The 20994-nt window shown below is 41.4% G+C and overlaps 1 protein-coding gene across 1 annotated transcript in view; it reads left to right on the top strand.

Moving 5' to 3' along the window:
* STARD13 (StAR related lipid transfer domain containing 13) overlaps positions 1-20994 on the top strand; it is a 259540-nt gene that overhangs the window by 70783 nt on the left and 167763 nt on the right. The window contains exon 4 of the mRNA XM_086481875.1: positions 13086-13119. Coding sequence (XP_086338001.1) covers positions 13086-13119 — 34 coding nt within the window. The remainder of the gene's footprint in view (positions 1-13085; positions 13120-20994) is intronic.

The following is a 20994-nucleotide window of genomic DNA, read 5'->3' as shown; positions in this document are numbered from 1 at the left end:
TGTTTTGGCTGTCCGTGACAGCTGAGAAATAATACAAGCCAGTTTTAAAATCCTGCTGTGAGAGTATAGTTATTTTATCCTATTTCAAGAGGTAAAGTATGTCTTTTTTTATATTAAAATAGCCTGAGTCAGTAGTATGTATATTTAAATGAGTCTGAAGCTGCTTTAGGCTGTGCAGGAATTCGTGTGTAAGAGAGAGAATGAGTGGGGGGAGGAGAGAATTGGAGACAGTCCCTAACAAATCTCTGCTCTCTTGTGCTGCAAAAGAAGGATGCATGTAGGCAACTAAGTGTCTCGTTATGATTTCTGCCCATAATTTTAAGCATGATATGATGCAAAAAAGTCAAGATGTTAATGCTTCTGTACAGATATTTTATGGTATCTGTATGACAAGAAATTATAAATGATAAAATATGGTTGTGGATACCCTAACATCTTTTATTTCTGCCTTTCAGTTAGGCTTTGGACATGTATGTTAGTAGTAATACAGATGCAGAAGTTGGAGACCAAACTGATTAAGGGTTTGGTCTGGACAGCAGTAATCCAGGTGTCACTGTAGGAGTTGAGATGCTCATGACTCGCTGAAGAACATCCCTTCTTTTGTTCAGTCAGTGATGCACTGACTCGCTGGAGGTCACAGATTAAGCCAGCAGCACCTTCAGTATATGGGCACACAAATTTCTGCTCTCTCAGAGCCTCAGCAATTTTTGAAGGGAAAAAATTGGAAGGGTGGTTGAATCAGAGGCACATATATGTATGTGTATATACTTATTTGGGGAGGGGAAGAGGGGACGATCATGGTTCATGCATTATGTTTATGTGGTAGTGGAGGCTTCCAGCTCCAGTCTATCCAGACTGAGTTGAGCCAAATGCAGCCCAACACCACACTTAGTGTATAAAAATAATTGGGTTTAGCAAATGCCTAATGTCAAACATGCCTAGTCTAAATCATTTCAAACCATACCTATGTGTTTTTGCTGCATTACAGCCCTCATGGTCTTAGTACATATGTGCATAAGGGGTTCTGAATTCCTAACGCAGCATAAATTCACCCAATTTTCCTCACCATGGACATACTGTTCTGCATAATCTTGTCAGGTAAGGCAAAAGGTATGGCACGCGGCTGGGAACACAGAGCTTTGAAGTTTATGTGGTAGTTGTTTATGTGGTAGTTATCTAAATTGCACCTGGGCATTTGCTGAGAGCAAAAGAAACAGCAAACCCCACTGCAAAGGGAATTGTATATTTTTCTATGAAAATATTAACTTTACAACCATCACACAAATGCACTCTCCATTACGTATAGGTGTTGAAGAGCTCTTTTTGAAAACAAACACCGGAAGTTGATGATACATCACAGTTAAGTGTTTGTTTTCTTATGGGATACGCCAGATTTTGCAATGGAGTGGTCATTTCTGAAATGTCTTGTGTGAGTTTGCTGTAGATGTGGTGAGGTGGTGAGGTAGATGGCATCATCTTACCTGGTGCTGGTGATACTGAAAGACATTTTGTTCTTTCTTAGAACTATGAAACCTCCCAAAGGAAAGGTCATTTGCGTGGGAAAAGGCAGCTTGGGAAAGATTTTTCTTTAAATCTGGCATTTTATAAAGCATATTGATAAACAAAGACAAAACCACATGGTCAATCAAAGAAAATTGATCAGAAATTGAAAAGGATTTACAGCAGTTTTCCAATACCAAAATGATGTATAAAGATTGAAAGCTATAAAGTAATTACAGGATACAAACCAATCAGCATCTCTGCTTCGCCTAAAGGCATCAGCCTTTGCTGGGACACTAGAAGAGGCAAAGATGCTACCTAACAGTTTCCCACAGGTGTTCGCAGTAAGACTTCTGCTGTTGTGCACAATTTCTGTAGTTTTCAGTAAGTCTTTTGAATAAAATACTTAATTCTTCACTCATCCTGGCTTTATCTTTTACTGAAAACTGACCACTAAACAAACCTATTTTGGTTTGTTTTTTTTCTCAATAAAAGCATGAAGTGTTGACCAAAAGTTTAACCGATGGCTAATACATCAGTTTACTGGGAAAAGTGCATTTTTGGTTGAGGTTATATTACAACAATCAGTTTTATTGACTGTGAAGGAGAATACCTGATACCCACTTAGAGCCCAGCTGTCATGAAACATTTCTGTGGACACTCGATAGTGAAAACAAACAAACTGCTGCTAATGGCAGTCTGAAGTTCATTCCCAGCTAAGTACTACTCTGGGCCAAGCTAAAATAAGACCACAGCTATAGCCAGGGCTCACATGGCTTGGTTTTCATGTTCTGCCTTGGATTGCTGCTACCTGCTGTTTGCTTTAGAAGTCACTCATTTCCAATAGCAGGATACCAGAGTCCCCAGCTTTCATTCAGCCTCTCTTTGTTGTTGTGTGACCTCTTGTACCTTTCCCACTTCATTTTATCTTTAAAATAGATATAGCACTTCTTCCTACTCAAGAGGGTAACAATGATAGCAATGTGTGACTCACTGTATTGTTCCAGGATTGTAAAAAGCAGGGACTGCTCTCGCCTCTCGCTTTTGTCCATCTCCATTTGGCAGTCATTGCTCTTCCTTTTGTCTTTCTTCCTCCCACCTCCACCCCATCACATTTCCACCTCACCCCCACACATATACGGTGACTACTATGTTATCTCCAGTTTCTATTCTTGTCTTTGTTTATACAGAAGCATAACTGGTTATCTTAACGCAGGACCAAGCATTAATTGATATTTGCACAGTTCTGAGCATGTTGATATTAGTCCCGCTGTAGAGTCAAGAGTTCAAAATGACTAAGAGCCCCTGGGACTTGCCAAAGGTAAAAGCATCATAAAAAGGACATTTTTTTTGTTTTTATCAGAACCACAGTTGCTGACACATGGCAAAACTCTGTCCTGTAAGGAAGTGATCACAGAGGGTGGGTATTGGGAATGGAGCAGGATGAACTGAACATTCAGGACACCATGTAGACCAAACACTCGAGAGTGCCTGTACCTGCCTTGCTCCTGACTGTGCAAGAACACAATATCAAACTGTCAGGTTAGATTTTAATTAGATTTTAAAATATTGACTACTATAAAAGCCTATTTAAAAGCTCAAAAGTGGGAAGTGCTTGGAGAGTTTGTGTAAGTGAAAGAGAGAGGTGGGCACATCACTACTTTTTACTAGGTGGGAGCTGACCTGTCTGGCTGACCTGGTCACCTTGAAGGGATGAGGGGCTTCTGTATTCTGTCTCACAGCTATATCCAGCTGGCCACAAAGGGCAAAACAGATAAACTGTTGTCACGGCTTGCTTTGCTTAGAGCGTGGACTTCCACAGACATAATTTAGAATCCCTGAAAATTTAAGAAAATTACCACGGTTACAGCAGAGTAACATTCTGAGGGTTTAAGTATCTACATTTCTGAAAAAAAATATTTTAATTTTAAGCGATCAGAGCTATTTTCTAAATTAATCCCAGTGGCCTCCAAAACCACAAGTATAATAAAAACTTTGAAGGTGGAGAAGGTATCTGACCTCATGATACCTTGGCATCTTTTTTTCATGGTTTGGAATAGAGGTATCGGTAGAAATAGTTTTTCTGCTCTGTGAAATGTTTTGTCAGTTTGTAAAATTTCCTTACCTCGTTCAAGATCACAGGCCAAGGCCAGGTGAAAATGGTTTTGTGATTTTCTTATCAAATTTAATATAATTAGTTAAATTTTAAAGTAAACATATTTTAAACACCAAAAGGCATTTTTTTCTTTGAAAGCTATCAAAATGAGACATTTCAACAATGTCAATAATTTGCTTTTTTTTTTTTTGATGATATGCTTTCTTTGTTGAAAAGTTGTGTCAATTGAATTTTTAAATGGAAAAAAGGTGTGGAAAAATTTCTCAATAATTGCAGTCACCAACTTACCACTTCTTCTGGTTCTGGTATCACTGCTCTCATCCTTCTGTGGGATTTGTGGATCAGTTGCAAACCACAGCAACATTTTGTTTCCCTAATGTTAATGGTGGTATCTGAGCGTACCTGGATATATGTCATGGCATAGTCAGCAACAAAGAGGCGCTTCTCAACACAGAGGCTTTTTACTGTTCATTAAATAATAGAAGTCTCATGTTCAAATTCAGCTAGTTGTACTGGGGCCAAATCTGGGAGACCGCATAGTTAGCTCTTCAGGACTGCTGCTTCAAACTGCCTGTAATGTTTGCAACGCCTGTGAGGGCTGAGCCAGAGCTATGAAGGATGGAGGTTAAAATCCGCCTGCGAAGAGCACCAGGGAATAGCAAACAGTGTCATGTTATCCCATAGAGGAAATCACAGGAGAAGCAAACGTAACGTAGCCTGTTGATAGCAAAAAACCAGTATTACAGAGGAAATGGTGGCTGTAATGTGTAAGGGAGGTCTCGTGATGAAAGCAACAAGTTAAACAGTAGAAACTTTCGGGGGATAAAATTAATGTTCTGCTGCTTTCATTTCCCATTTGTCAAGATGAGTGCCAGCGCTGGTGCAAGATGAATAGCCATGGCCTCCTGAGCCACAGGGATGAACGGCGTCTTCCCATCTGATGGCAAAATGAGCAGCTGGACTGATTTTATACGATAACAAATGCCGTAGAGGCACACTCTAACACTTACTACTGGTGGCTGCTCCTTGTGTGTTGGAACAGAATCCCCCTCAATCAAAATTTGGGTATAATCACCAGTGCAGTAATGGCTTGACATTTTGGAATCAAAATAGGAGCTGCTAGAAGTAAAAATCTCCCTGGTCTGTTAACATAATTTTTTTTTTTAGTTAAGTATGATAATTTACAGTTACTAAAATTCATGTTCCTTTACCGTTAGTCTTTTGGATTGTTTCCTTCTAATTTCAGTTTGAAGACTGTTGAAATGGTTTAAAGTTTATTATTGCCCTGCTCTATCTATTGTAAATCTTTTTCTTTACTAAGTCATTCAAAAGTTTTCACTGTAGAATAGTTTCCAGACAGTTTTCTATTTGATCAAAGCTTTCAAAACTGCAGCCACATGAAATGTCACATTACTTTCTGGTATTTTATCAGTAGTACATGGGCAAAATAGATAGTAGCAAACTGAAGAAAACAACTGAATAAATATTTTTTTTTTCTGTGTCATTGCTTTTCAAGCCAGATGTAAAATTTGAAAGAAATATTTAGAATGAAGTAAAATGCATTTTAGAAATAAGTTATTTTGCCAGCTAAAACACTAACCTAGGGTAAATAATTTTTAAATGTTCTTTAAAGCTGTGCACAATGATTAATATGCTTTTCTATCTGCAGGCAATGTTTACAGTATTTCATCTTTTTAGAATACAACTCAGTGTATTACATCTAGGGTTTTCAAAAGACATTTATGTGTCTTCTGAATTCTTCTGGGTGCTTGAATCCCTTCAGCTCATTTTAGAAGTAATATAAAAATTAGAATTCGATTTTCTTTGCACAGGATCAAAAAATTCCCTATGCTAGATCATAAGAGAAACCAGGAAAAAGACAATTTATATGATTTTGCAAGTTTAAAGCAAATAAATAAATTTTAATCCCTAAGTCGGCTACAGAGAAACCCAGTTTATTTTATTTACATTCCTGTCTTGACAGCCCCTATGAAACTTTACATAGCTCTCAGGAAAACAAGATGAAGAGTCAGAGGTTTAAAATGACTATGGAAACACTGTGTCTGCGGTACTTCTGCAGAACTGGACTTGTTTATGACTGGTTTGGTTCATTTTCGGTAACCCACTGGAGTGGAGGTTAGATAGCTGCAAACATCTCAATGCAGCAAACATCTAGCTTAGCTAAGCTAGAAGAGGGAAGAAGCCTTAGAAATCCTTTCAACTTGCATCAAGTTTTATGAATGTTCATTTATAAAACCAGCCAAATCTCTGCTTTTCTAGGGTACATGTACCCAGTAATTTCAAGTAAGCTGATATGTATTTGGGCTACATGTCTTTTTTGCAGTAACTAGAACAATATTAATTATTTTTTACGTATTTGTACAGCTTAAAAAGTATGGAACATGATTATATCTGAGGCTACCTGAAGTAGCCATCTGTGACTATGACAGCTGTGCTATAAGCTAACCTAGGGAAAATAGTTCTAATGCTAAATTGTTTAGGATAGATGTGTACAAGAAAGAGTGCTGAGGGACCCCACAGAGCAGACTGAACGTGTCCATCCTCTGTAGCACTTGCCCTGGCTCTCCACTGTGCTCTTTGTGGTCTCCTGGGTCCTGTGACTCCGTTATTTTGTGTATGTGACCTTGGTACCTGCAATGAAGTGAAAGCTGTGCTGCAAGCCATGAGATAAGGGTTTTAGGTAATGGACATGTGCTGCACGCTGAGGAGTACGGCACGAGTAGGTGTTTAAGGGTACACAGGATGCAGAAATTGTGCTGGAGGATTCTGCGCAGTGGCAAGAAGCAGATCTAGAGCAGGTTCTACCTTCATTCTGACATTCGGGAGTGGTCCCCAATCTCTGAACTATGCTAAGGTTTAATTTGTAGATAGTTGGAGCAGTTGAAAACAGAGCTAAGGGTGACCCAGCAGTTACGCAGTATGAGATGATCAAGGGTTTATAAATACACCCTGGGCTCTGGGTCCGGTAACAAATACCCCTGCTGAAGGTAACATTCATTTAAGAAATGAGATTGATCAGTGCTGTGGGTATTCTTAATGTCTTACACTGTTTCAAAATACCATGATGAAAACAGCATAAGAACATGGAGTTCTTAGTAATTTAACTTAATAATTCCAAATATTAGAGTCTAGAAAAGGGGACCTGGACCCAAATTTCCCCACTTCATAGAATAGAATCGAATCGTAAAATGGATTGGGTTGAAAGGGACCTTAAAGATCATCTAGTTTCAATCCCCCCGCAATGGGCAGGGACACTTTCACAGAATCACAGAATCACAGAATGGTGGATGTTGGAAGGGACCTCTGGAGATCATCTAGTCCAACGTCCCTGCTAAAGCAGGTTCGCCTACAGCAGGTTGCACAGGATCACATCCAGGTGGGTTTTGAATATCTCCAGAGAAGGGCAGCCTGTTCCAGAGCTTTGCCACCCTCAGAGTAAAGTTTTTCCTGATGTTGAGGCAGAACTTCCTGTGCTCTGGTTTGTGCCTGTTGCCTCTTGCCTGTTGTCACTGGGCTCCCACCAGACCATGTTGCTCAAAGCCCAATCCAACCTGGCCTTCAACACTGCCAGGGAGGGGGCAGCCACAGCTTCTCTGGGCAACCTGTGACAGTGCCTCACCACCCTCACAGTGAAGAACTTCTTCCTAATATCTAATCTAAATCTCCCCTCTTTCAGTTTGAAACCATTACCCCTCATCCTATCACTACAGTCCCTGATCAAGAGTCCCTCCCACCTTTCCTGCAGGCCCCCTTAAGTACTGGAAGGCCACTATAAGGTCTCCCCGGAGCCTTCTCTTCTCCAGGCTGAACAACCCCAACTCTCTCAGCCTGTCCTCCCAGGGGAGGTGCTCCAGCCCCCTGATCATCTTCGTGGCCCTTCTCTGGACCTGCTCCAACACGTCCATGTCTCTCTCACGCTGGGGGTCCCAGAGCTGAAGGCAGTACTGCAAGTGGGGTCTCACCAGAGCAGAGTAGAGGGGGAGACTTGCCTCCCTTGACCTGCTGGCCACGCTTCTTTTGAATGAGCAAGTGGACCTTGCTGGACGGCAGAGTGAGGTGTTTACTCTTCTTTCTGTGACCCCATTGGTCATGAGTAGCTTGCAGCACAATGGTTTAGCTTCAATGGAAGAAATTGACAATTTCCCCTTCCCCCTACTTTCTAACCTGGTGAGGAGGCCTGCGTGTTGTAATGCAGCAGATACGAGGCTGAGTCCCAGCCAGCCAAGAAGGTCTGTATTACATACCCCAAGTGACTTCTTTAATAATGCTCAGGCTATATATTACGTCTCTAAGAACACCTCTGCAGTCATCATATTTTAAAGGAAAATTATGATCCCGCTTGTCAGCCTTTGAAGACACAACACAAGCACCTAAATCCAGCAGCGCTTTCAAGCCTCTACCAAAGATCAGTGCCAAGTCTCTGAGAGAAATCGGATTTCAGACACCATGGTCTCAGCAGTGTTTTCTATGGGATAACTTCAATATTGTCATTATTCTCAGCTGACTAACACTCTCTAGGGAGCTTGCAAGTGTAATCCAGACTGAAGATCCCATTGCTGGGGCCAGGCAACTTCACATTAAGGCTGCCATTGCTGAGTGTCATAATATTACTTCCACTTTTGGTCTGTAGAATTTTATTTTGAAGTAGTAACTAGGATTTTGTTTCCTTCTGCCAACATCTTTCTGAAAGGATCTAATAAACCTGCTAATCAGATGATTGAGTTTTGCATGTAGATTGCTGGTTTCCTCCTTTAGAACTGTCTATATGTCGCTTTAATTAAAGCCTAGCAGATTATTAAATCACTGGAATGAAGAACTAGCAGGATTTTCAGTCTTTATATTTGCAGGACCTTTTCCAGGTCAGAGTGCTTTCCTCGTGTATCAGTTAACCAGTGAGAAATTGTACAGATTTATCCTTTTCTCCTCTGAAGGAAGTGTTGCATTTCAGGGTGGTGCTGCTGGTTGCTCACCACAGAACGTATGCTTGAAGAATCCAAAGCCTTTTTTATTAACAGCAGATGTCAAGTAGTCCTGTCAAAATGCTAGGGTTTATTTGACAGCAGTGGTATTTTTGATACCATATCTATGTTGAATAAATTCTCTGGCTTTTTATTAAACATCCAGAGGAGTTATTTGCATGCTGGACAGATACACTAATTACCTTCTTTATTTTTTTAGAGAGTGTGATTTCCTGAGAGTGAATGATTACAGTTTGACAGGTCCTCTGAAATATCAGTGGCAGATTTGGACGTATTTGAAACTAGAGGATAAAATAGCTAATAACTAATAGGAGTTGATGGGAAGAGGGAAGCAAAAGACTTGGATACAAAATGATCTCTTTTTTTCTTTTAAATGGTATATGATGTTATGGGATTGGCTGGCATTGCAGAATCCCTGTGCTGTTGCAAATTAAAATGGTTTTGAAGTTGTTCAAGTCAACCGTTTCATATTCATCTTCTGTGTCAGAAAAAAAGCTTTTATGTGACAATAAGCTTACTGGGACATTATTAAATCATTTAATCCAGTTGTTTGATGAGTTCCATGCCCTGATCACTTATAACCATGAGAGATTATGTATACATCAGAGAAACCATTTTTTGATGAGTGTGTTTATTTTGCTTATTCAGTTTATAAAGCTGGTGCTTTGCTTCTACCTTCACTTCCACTTAATCCAAGGAGTTCATTTGAGTAATTTGTTTCTACACAGAATGCCTTTTAGGAAAATCTTTCAGATTCTTTATAAATGCACTATATTCGCTTTCCTCCCACCCCAACAGATCCACAGCCTTTATTCCCTCCTTTGATTTGTGCCCCAAATACATTTTTTCACATGCATGGCTCTGTAAGTGAAAGGTGGCTTTAATGGGATTGCTAACATGCTTAAAGGTGTCCCTGGTTTTAGGTATCTGTTGAACAGAGATGTTAGTTTCATCTTGCTCTGCGGGGCTATCTTGGTTTGAAAGGCAGGTGTCTGCGGAGGAAGGCAGGAGCCTCCCTTGAAATGGAAAATGCAACTCCCTTCCCTCCAAATTATTATAATTTTGAAATTAATGAACCTTCAGGCAAAGATATGGGGAATAGGAATAACAGTTCTTTACCAATATATGTATATATAACACAAGGCAGGGAAAAAAAACAACCCACTGATTTACACTGACAGAGTCAGAAATACAACCTCCCACCCTGTTAGGGTGGCAGTAGCAGTCCGATAAGATGCTGGCTGCAGTCCTCCTGAAGCGATGGATGTAGTTCTGTTGAAGCAGCGCTCTTGTAAAAGGGTCTGGTCTTCCTCCGAAGGTCCAGTGGTAGGTAGATAGCTCTTGTCCTCTGGAACTCCAGTGGGGGGAAAAAACTCCTGTGGGAATCCAGTGGAAGAAGGCTGCTAGGGTGTTCGAGACCTCAGTTTTTATTTAGCATGGACTGCTTGGCTCCTTCCCCCCGGGCGGAGCATCTCACAATGGAATGGGGAGTCGTGAGGCAGTTCCTTGATGGGCCATTAACAGGAGATAGTCCAGGAGCGAGTTATCGATGGGTCATGCGATAAGGCATTGTTGTGCCCAGTAACAGGAGATAGTCCAGAGGGGGGAGGCAGGGAGCACCGCCCCACCTGGTCTCAACAGCTCCTGAAGATGGTAATAGAATACTTTTTTTTCTTTTGGCACATTTTACACTGTAACCTAGAACAGGGGCTCAGATTCAGGTAATGACTCCTAACAAATTATCTGGGCATCTTGTTCACCTGTACAGAACCCATACATTTAATACTATGGACTCGCATAGGTGAATGTGGGATGGCTCTGCTGAGACACAGGGCTGCTGAGAGGGGAAAAATGGACCCAGTATCTGATAGGTTTCTGTTTTCTGTGTGCTAGTTTACATGCTTCAGCAAATAAAACATGGTTATATCAGCAGAGTGTATTTGTCTTTGGCTTCTGTTTGACACTTCCACTTGCAAAATTGCTACAGCTGGAGTTGGAAGCAAATGATTTCTTTATTATTCATAGCAGCAGGTGCTGCAACAGCCTTTTGGCTACAGTTGTACTCTCTTGGTCCATGGTTTCTATATATTTGATTAGATGGTGCCATGCTGCTCAGTTGGGATGCTAGTCCTCCAATAAATGTATTTTGTTATACAATTGGTTATATAGTGCATTATCGTTATTATTTCCATAAATCAATTTTAGTTGGCAGCTTTCTGTTGCCACTTGGGATTGTTCCAGCACCAATTTGCATCCTTTTTGTATGGCATCCTAAAAGGATCTTGGAAGTTAACATAGCCTGTGTTTGATTTTATAATAACTGGTGTCCTTCTGGCTGCACTAGAACATAGAAACCAGCTATCCAAGCAGGACTGAACATACTTATTTTGATTCACATATCGTTTATGTTTTTCCAGAAGTGCCTATCCCAAGATTCCCAGATTAGGCACACACCTCCAGTGTGCTTATGCCAGCATCGTGATGCTAAAAATCTGGTGCCTGTCCCCAGCAGGGTGATTGAGAGCAATGCAGCTTTCTGCATTGTGGAGGGACAGAATGATGTTCCTCATGCAGAAAAGCAGCCCAAAAATCCAGCACACTGATGTGGGACCTGCCTGTCCCTTGCCAATCGGACACAGCATGTGTCTGAATTTCCCACTGCTCTGTGGAAGTCATATGCTTCTGCTAAAGCCCTCTCCTGAGGGCTTAGCACTGACTCCTTAAGTGATGCTGCTAGGGAAATTGTGGCTTGTAGTGCTGTAGTTCTGCTCCTTGCTCTTAGCAGAATGGGCCAGTGTATAAAGATGAGGGAAATAAGTTAAGTTCCTCTTCAGCCAGATGGTAATCAGAAGCATATTCTCATTTTGGGCTTATAAGACCTAGGGGGAGGTGAATCCTCCAGCCTCTCTGAGAGCAAGAGCAGAAGAGGTCTGGCACGAGGGTCTGTCCGTGTACCACAGAGCCTGGCACTGGTGGGCCCTTGCTGTGGAAGGGGGCTCAGCTCCAGTCTCTGTGGGCATTTCACCATCACTGAGCTAAAAAAGGCAGCCTGGATGAAGTCTATACAAACCAATTCAGTCCAGGCAGGCATACAGCAGTGTGCAGGAGCCAGAGCTGGCCTCAGCTTGGAGCTAAAGCCAAGCTACAAATTGCCATTAACGAAACCTGATTTGGACTCAGACACTTGTTATTTTCCCATCTAGAAGTGACCATCTCACTTGGTCCCTGTTGGCTAGAGACAGACTAACTTCAGCTGCTGCTCGGGCAGACCTTCAAGTGGAGCAAGAGGCTTTTTTACAATGAAATTGCCTTGCAGAAGGGAAAACAACTGTAGTCTAGCTGTGCTTTTGATATTAAGAGAGATGTTTAACCAATTCAGTTCCCTGCTTATAGGAGGAATTTTCCTGTATCTCAGTAAAATTCTTCACTAAATAAAAGGTAAATGAACCCCATGTTTTTATAGACAGATTCCTGTCAAGGCTGAAGGGCAATATTGACTGAAGAGATAACAGAGCACTTGGTGCATCTCGTGGAAAGGTGCAGATGGTTGTCCATATGGGGACAGGCAGATAACAAGAACAGGGAGTCTGTCACTGCAAGGTACAGGAGTGGCTGCCTTTTCCGTTGGCTGCAGACTGGGCACTTCACACCTGTGAGTTCACTGGTATCTGGAAGAATCAAGTTCAGCCTTCCGTTTAATTAAAAAGAAATAATTAGTGCAGTTTCACCCGTTATGCTTATTTCATTTACAGGCTGCGTTGCCTGAGAGTTGATGGACATGTCATATGAAAGGAGAATGGGTGATAAGCATTCAATCACTGGCAACAACCTCCTCATTTGGGCACTGAAAGCTATTATAAAGAAGAGTAATGGACCAAGAGGTGCATCCAAGTATAGTATTAATGGTACCACTTTCAGTTAGCCTGGCAGACCCAAAGCAGGGAGATGAAAAATATGAAGAAAACAACACGGCAAGTCAGTTTGGCCGCGTTCCTCAGGCAGAGGGACCCTCTCCTGGTCACAGATGAACAAGAACCATCACTCTAGCACTCAAAGCTGCTATAGTCACAGTGTCCTCTGTTTCCCACCAGTTGGTACAGCTGCCCACGTATCTTGCTGGCAGCCTCTGTGCTCCCCGAGCCCCACCAGCATTGTGAGACACTTTCAGGCATGTTCCAGTGTGCTGGACCTCATGTATCCTTGCAGCGTATACCCTGCTTGTGCCAGAGACTGCTCCTAACCTCACTCCCTGCAAGACAGGTGAACCTGGTTTGGGAATGGGCACCAGGTTGTCCTTAGCAAGCAAAACTAGATATTCCCCTCCATTTTTAGTGATGAGGTCTGGATTTTATGCCTTGTGTGAGGTGGTGATGATTAACAATGACATATATTGTCATCCTGAAATGTGGAACTTATTTGAAGGAAAAAAATGTGTAATTATTAAAGAAAAATTAATTTATCTCTTACAGGTGCAGTTTCAGAAGCTGTGTAGGGAAGAAGCAGGTAAGACACTGCATTACTTCTTGAAAGTTTCTTGGTGACTTATGTAGACGTGCATGTGTTGATGGAGGATGCACAGGAATCTTTGCTGTTGTATTAGTTATTTAGTGCAGTTGCTATGCTCAGTTCCATTCTGTTGTTCATGATGTAGTAGTGTAGGATTTATGTGTTTTTTCAGAAAGCTCATAATTCATTCGCAAGGTGAGTTCTGAAATCACAGGGATAAAACCAAGTATTTATTATTGGCATCAGAGTGGGACTGAAGGTCTTGCCATGGCACTGGCAGGCATAGGGTGAGTCAAGGTGAAGGGTACCTGAGTGTATTTTCTGGCTCAGTGCTTGCACAGCAGCCAAGTCTAGTGAAGAGACTCATTACAGAGGCACATTTTCCAAAAAGTGTGACACCCCACCCTGGGCCATGTTCCCAGTGGCAGAGTCGTGGTGCCCGAATCACTCCTTAGTGTGGTTGTCAATATTAACAGCGTTAGTGAGTGTGACCATTATGGGGAAATTGTTTAGTTACAGCTGACGTTCTGCAAGGTACCAAGATCAGAGCACTAAGTGGAGTTAAACTCATGGATACCCTGAACCCCACGTACGTTAGCATGCCAGGAGCTAAGAAAAGGTTTGGGTAGACAGATACACACACAGGGGTCCTGATTCAGCAAGATACTTCACACGCAATTAAGTGTATTTGACAAAACCAACTCATTGCAACAAGGAGTAAGCAACTGCTTGGATGATTTGCTTAATTGAGGGTAAATGTCCTTATTAAATTGTAATGAAGCACAATTAAGAAATACAGAGACAAGAAACTGCTTCCCAGAATGTAGGTTACTGGAATTTAATAACAGCCCCACAGTTTTGCAAAAAGAATTGTCCCCAAAGTCTAAGTGAATCCTCATTCCCACAAAAGCCTTTGCCAGCTTGAAATATTTCAGTTGTAAAACAACTGACCTCTGGAATCACCCACTTCTGACTGCTTTTTCTGTTTCGTTAGTCAATAGGTGTGCAGTGTGTGTCAATTAAAATGAAAGCAATTGGACATCATTCTTGTAATTATCGCTCTGTCTCTAGATGACTTAGCATCTTTTTTTTGGCCTGAAGCACTAGTTTAAGCCAGTTTGCTAACTCAGTGATTTCTTCTTGCTCAGAGAAGCATCTGTCTCTGCTCTGAATTGCATCCTCAGTTCTTTCCAAGGGCCGCCTTAACGCTGTTAGGAACAGATGAACAAAGCCTTTTGCAGCCAATGTCACCGATTCAATGGCTCTACTGGCAAACGTGCTGACTTAGCGAAATGCCAGCCAGCCTGGCATAGAAAACTGCGGTCTCCGTCGGCAGTTTCTCTGTGATGTACTTAACATCAGGTCAACAAAACATGAAGGCTGTTGCACATAGTGTAAATATAAATATTTTCATTCAAGTTCTGTGCACATTAACTTTTACTGCTTTGTGAGTTGTATGTGTGTTTATTCCATGATGGTGTTTGCCAATGAAACATATGCCTCTGCTTTTCCAAAGCTAAACAAATCCCATCAGTTCTGAGATTGATTTAGCAATTGTTTCATTGCCTGGATGAAAACTTCTCTGTGACACTGAAGGCTTGCTTTATAAACAAAAGGAAAACGCATCAATGGCACATACATTTTCATTAAAACTGATTATTTTAGCAGTGCTCCCATTTTTTGCTATGATTAATTTTTGAATTGTTTTACTTTTATGATAACATTAATTTTGTCACCAAAAGAGATAAACTTTAGCACCCATGCTACTTATTTACAGTAGAACATGATGACTGAAAATTTGATAGCTGCAGACATGAAAGAAGAATGACAGGTCATTTTCTGACACAGTTTGGTCACTGAGATAGAACTTTAATCATAGAAATCTAGTATATGATAGAGCTGGTAATAAATTTATCATTAAAATGCTTCTGGCAGAAAATGCCCATTTCTTCAAACTGAACCATTTCACAGGAAAAGGTTAGGAGCCATTAATTTCTATTTAAAATAATTTCTGTAAAACAGGTGCGCATGTCTTGACCAGTGATGATATAACAGTGTTCAAAGTGAGAAGCTTTGATTTCTATTTGGCTTTTAAACTTTTGGGTTTGAAATTTGTTATGTCAAAGCATTAAAAAAGGAAAAGAGAAAACATGATTTAAATTTTTTAAATGGCCAAATCTATATCTTGGAGTGAGGGACAGATTTCCTTCTGGATTTGCAGTTCCTAGACATTTCTGATACTTTCTCTGCTTTCTGAATAAGATTTTTTTTTCTGTTTTGGAATTTCTCACACAAGAAACACCTGTCTTGCCTGTATTGCCCACATTCAGAACGCAACACTCTTCTGCTCTAGTTCATTTTCTGCACCACTTCCCTCTCACTTTATCACTTCTTATTCTTTCTCATTCCCTCTTGTCATTTCTTCTTCTGACCTTTTTCTTGGGAGAAGCTGTCTCAAACTAGAGCTTTCAAGGCCCAAATGAGTCATTTTGTAGAGTAACGGTGGGTCCCAGTGAGGCAGCACCCTGCTCTCCCCACCATACAGCATCAACCGTTTCGGATGGAGACGGCTCCTCTAACCCCATCCCAGCAGGAGCTGGGAACACACAGGGTAGCTCAGAGCTGCTGCAGCCGTGGTGGGGGTCCTGCAGCCCTTTCTCCAGGGCTGGACTGTCCTTGGCTTCTAGTCGTTCTCCACCTAAACCATATTTCTGTGTGAGAGGGAAAAAAATCCTGCCCTTTACACTGTTGTTTTCTCTCTTGCTTGCATTTTATTTTACTTTTTTTTTTCTTTTTTACAAATAAATGCAATATATGTGCCTCGCAATATGATAAGCAGGATACCTGAAATGTGTCCTAAGAAAACCTGCAGCTGCACAGACCGCTCAGCCACCCCAAGGAACCTCCTTTGAAGTACCAGCACTGCTGGCAGTGTTTCTGCGTGCCAGCCAGGCCTAGTACCGTTATTTCTGGGTGTAATAACCCTGGTACTTTTAACAGTGCATGCACTGGAACTAATGATGTTCTAACCATTAAAAAACATACGCATTATGAAAAAATACTAAATGATGTTAGAATGTGACTCTAGAGGCATGAATTTATTCTGCTTTCTGTTTTCTTTAATAGTAGCAGGGTGCAGCATGAGCTGGTGGCTCCCTGGGGACCAGGAACAGACATGGGAATGGAGTCAGACATGGCTCCAGGACAGCCAGGCAGGGCCCTGGAGACAGGGATGGCCCAAGGATGGGATATCAATCTGCAGGTCAGGTCCCATGGCCAGGCAGGGCTGCGGCAGAGCTGGAGAACAGCCCTGCTGCAGTGTTATGGGGCTGGGATGGACAGCCCTGGGTTGGGCTTAAATGGGATTCCAGAAAGACTTGGAAATGTATGTATTTACGTATTTATATATTGCACACTATTAAGTAAATGCAATGTTGTTAGGAGTTAGACCTAGGTTGCAAATGTGCTGTCACCCACACTGTTTGAGATGTAGTTAGCAAAGTGCAAGGCACAGTTGCAAGAGAAATTTAGCACTTTGGAGTGGAAAAGCTGCTTTTCCTGTAGAGAGGCTTACCCTTGGTCTGTAGGTTAGCAAGTTGTCTGTTGGCTTTCTGTAGAAGAAGAAGACAGGAAGACGATTCACACCTTGTACTCCTTGTACACGATGGCATGAATAAGCAAGTTTTATGAATATGTAAGAAATATCCTATTCTATGGCTTTCACAAGAAAAACTGCCAGCTTCATCCACTGAACCCTACTTTCTCTGAGAAGGAACATGGCTATCCTGGTGGTAACTGTGGTTCCAATCGTTAAACCACATTCTACTGTCATTAATAGATGATGTCATTAATAGGACTGCCCCAGTCCCTTTGCTGTGCAATAGACCACTCTGGTCGCATCATCATCATCAATGCTTTTCTTCTCATATTGCCGGGTGCATAGCACCAGACCAAATCTGCACTGCCTGTCTCTATTCTGGACTCTATTCTATCTCTATTCTGTAACCCAGGATGTCCTAACTGTCTGCTGTGGTACCACAGAGAACACCTTGGTTAGCTGCTCCTCTTGCCAGCAGATTGCTGCTGGGTTTTTAGATAGTCTGTGGCGGTCACTATGAAAACCTGGCTGACTGACACTATGCATCCTTACATCTCCTAGTATATCTCTTAGTAAAAATCATTCTGTTCAGCTTGAGCGTTCTAGCTGCCTAATGTATTTTAAAGTTATCACGACATCGCTCAGGATGACCAACACAGAACACACTTCATCACTGGTAGGGAAAATGAGCTTTTACTTTGCTGACAAAAACCTGAAGTCAGATTAAAAGCTGACACATCCTCTATTTTAGTGGTATGTATGAAACACTAAATATAGTAACGTGCTTGTGTATTTGCTGATCCATGGTAATGTAGTCTGTAGCAGAACAGCAATGGGCTGGCAAGGAAGATGGTGCACTGCAGTAATACGATAAAATCCTCATGTGACCTTGGCCATTTCAGAAGTACTACGTGGATAATTGTGTATCCTTGACTGATGTATCTCAAAATTCAAACAGAGGCTGTTGTGGTCCCAGGGCTTTAATGAATAACCTGCTCCTGCAATATTTGTTCAGACATAATGCTAATTGACTTCAGGTAGACGTCTCCATAGTGTAAGAAACCAGAACTGTGCTAGATAGCAGCTGTGTATGAACAACTGCAACAAAGGGCCTGATTCTGGGAACTGAGAGGGAACTGTAACTCCATCTGGCTCTTGTTAGAAGCTGCAGGTGCAGGATTCATCATAAGATCAAACCCAGGTATGGTAGTTCCTACTGATGACCTATTTTTGTGTTTCCTTAGTCATATAATGTTTTATGCTCATGTTTTTATTTTACCTTTGCTGCAGTCCCTGTGCAGGAGTTACAGGTTAATCGCACTGTGAACACAGAAGTGAATGTGGCTCACAGAACCATAATCTCTTCTGGGATTTTCCTCTTGCTCATGGGGAGATGGAGAAAGTGATCTCTTTCAGCCTTTCACTTGCATGGATTCCTGGCAAGTGTGCTGGAGGTGGAGCTGAGGCTGTGGCCATGAGCCCCGTTGTCCCAGCCTCTGCAGGGTGGAGCAGCATCTGGGTTAGACATTCTGCAGTCCCAAGACCTAGGCAGTACTCATGTCTCATTCTGTCGTTACTCCAGCTACAAGAGTTTACCCAAGATGAGAACCTGACCTTAAATAACTGAGAAAATAAAACATCCTCATCCAATGATCCCGTGCATTTACTAGAAAGCAGATTGGGGTCACTTTGACATGTTTCCACACGAAGTGGAGGTGCTTACTTTGGACTGAAAAATTAACAAGCTGTTTTCCTCAGTGGTGGTATAGTGAAAGTAAACCATTGAATAACCCCAGCTGTTTGGAGGCCTTGGCCTGGTAACTAGTTAAGCTCTGTATTGCTCAAATTAGAAGTAGGTGGACTACTGCTTCGTGTAGTAGTCTGCAGTCAGTGCATCAGAAGGTCCTTTCATTTGACTCCTATTCCAACTTCTGTGTGGTGCCAGTTTGGCTCCCAAAATTAGACAGTAAGATTGCCTCTTCCGGCCTATATGTTCCTTTCATAATCAGAAATGATAGAAACAACCCCCTTCTTTGTTCTTCTGAAAAGGCAAATCTTTGCTACTCAGCTCCTACTGATGTATTGGAGCAGCTGAGGGCAAACTGATTCTTGGCTCTCAAAAGCAAGCGGAAAATGAGAAGTCTTGCTATATATATCTCAGGATATTGCTGTTTCTAAAAAAACCCCACAGGTGTTGATTAAAAACATATATGTTTACTGTTTTAGTATGTGAATTATAGATAAAAGCTTGATCTATTAAGGAATACTCTGAATTTTGTATAAGAAACTTCTGAAACAATGAAGCAGTAATATATAAAAACACTTTATAGACATACTAGTGCTCAATGTCATTCTAAATATCTTTGTCTGTTTCTCTCTCCGTAGTTCTTTTTGTGACTTTGATTTTCAGTCAACATTTTTAATAAGAAAGAAAAATATTGAAAAGACTAGAGTTGTTAAATGTTAAAAATAATATCTAGTCAATAATTGTACAAAATATAGATGGTTTCAGAATGAAGGTATTATAAGCATTTTTTCTAACTCATTTTTATTTACAGCTTGGACTCATAAGGAGAGCTGAACGCTACACAGCTGATAGATGAGCTTGGGTTTGTAACTACTCTTGAGACCTGACAGAAACCTTGCTGTAAATGGCTATCTAATGGAAATTGATAAATTGCTCTAAAGTTTTGCCTCTCTTGGAATTAGGGGGTGTTGGTTTCCAGCAACTAAGGTCAGACATGGAGCCATAGGATTCTCAAGTCATTTTCTTCTGTGATTGAACAAATGTCTGACAAAGGTGGTGGACAAATAGCCATACTCAGCTCCATCGTGTCTGAGCAACCAGCTTTCTTTAAACTGGGGTTTTCCAAGAGCCATGGCAGAGGGCACATTTTGGCATTTATTTTATTCCAAAAGTAACAAATTCATGGAAAAATGTCACTGAATAATAAAAGAATCTAGTATATCTGTTTTCTGTTTCAATTAGACGTTTCCCTCAGACCTCTCTGACAGCCAGAATGCAGGCTATGTCCTTGTATTTTATTTCCTGGGCAAGGTATAACTACAAAAGTTTGAAGGTTAGACGTTTTAAAGCATGCAAGCAGCAAAATAAGTCTTTGGTGGTTTATAATGCTAGCTAAGCATTTTGGCTCTGAGAGACACACACACATACACATGGAAAGATGAGCTATATAGTAGGAGCCTTTTGTTTCCACAGAAAGCATTTCTAATGGGTAGCAGTTCCAGGAATTTTAGTGTTCCCCATTAGAAAACGTTTCCCTCATTGCTATTTAACCACTTAGGATCAATTCCTAAGGATTAACTTTTGAGTTTTTGTGCTGTATGCAGCTCCTCTCTGAGAGGCTCAGCACACAAAATAGATTCTGCGCTGTTTCTTGGTTTGCAAGTCAGGCAGGCAAACACAGAGGAATGCTTCTGGCTGGAACACATGCTTAGTGTAAGTTATTTGGGGCAATAAAGCTATCGAACAAAGCAGCCAGCTTCTGACCTTTTGCAGCATAGGACCTTTTGTGGGACCATAGTCAAACCATGCCACTGTTTCATGCTATTGAACAACCTGCTGTGGTGCAGCCTCTGCTCAGAGGAGATGACAGCACAAAAGGACTGTTTTTGCTATGGTCAGAGATACCAGTTTCCACTTCCATGAGCACCAGAGAGATGAAACCCTTTTCTGTTGCTCATGTTAGGTTTGAATGCAGGAACTCTAGGCATGAGCCTCAACACCTTGCAGTTGAGTAATAATGACAATAACTTGAAGTAATCACTGCATAAGCCTCTCCCTAAATATAACGAGACCACTAGAGGAGGACAAAGAGCTGTGTAGTGTTAATGTCAACTGTAGGGGCACCTTCCTAAGAAACAGGAGAGCTGCTTTAGCAAGCTTTTCTACTGAAAACCTTCCAGTCTCTGCCCTTCCTGTTCTCTGTATTAGATTCCATCCAGGCCAGCAAGTTGCTATGACAGAAATGCACATAGAAATGCTGGTATTTATTGAGTGCTCAGCACAAGGCAAAAGCAAATTAGTAATTTCCACCATGCTGTCATGCCACAGCTGAAGTGCAGCAATAAGAGGAGGCTGGACCTTCATACAAACGCAGAAGACATGCCAGAGCCGTCCCATGTATAATTCCGTTGCATATAATGGCATTTGTCCGTTGTGAATTTGGCTCTGTGTCTTTATGAAGGCAGGGCAATAAGAAAGGCAAGTTCAAGAAAGCAGCGGGCCAAAATGTTGCTTTATATGTGGGTAT

The sequence above is a fragment of the Leptosomus discolor genome, chromosome 1 (genome assembly GCF_034619465.1).
Source record: "Leptosomus discolor isolate bLepDis1 chromosome 1, bLepDis1.hap2, whole genome shotgun sequence".
Classification (NCBI taxonomy): domain Eukaryota; kingdom Metazoa; phylum Chordata; class Aves; order Leptosomiformes; family Leptosomidae; genus Leptosomus; species Leptosomus discolor.
This window is presented reverse-complemented; position numbering and strand designations above follow the sequence as displayed.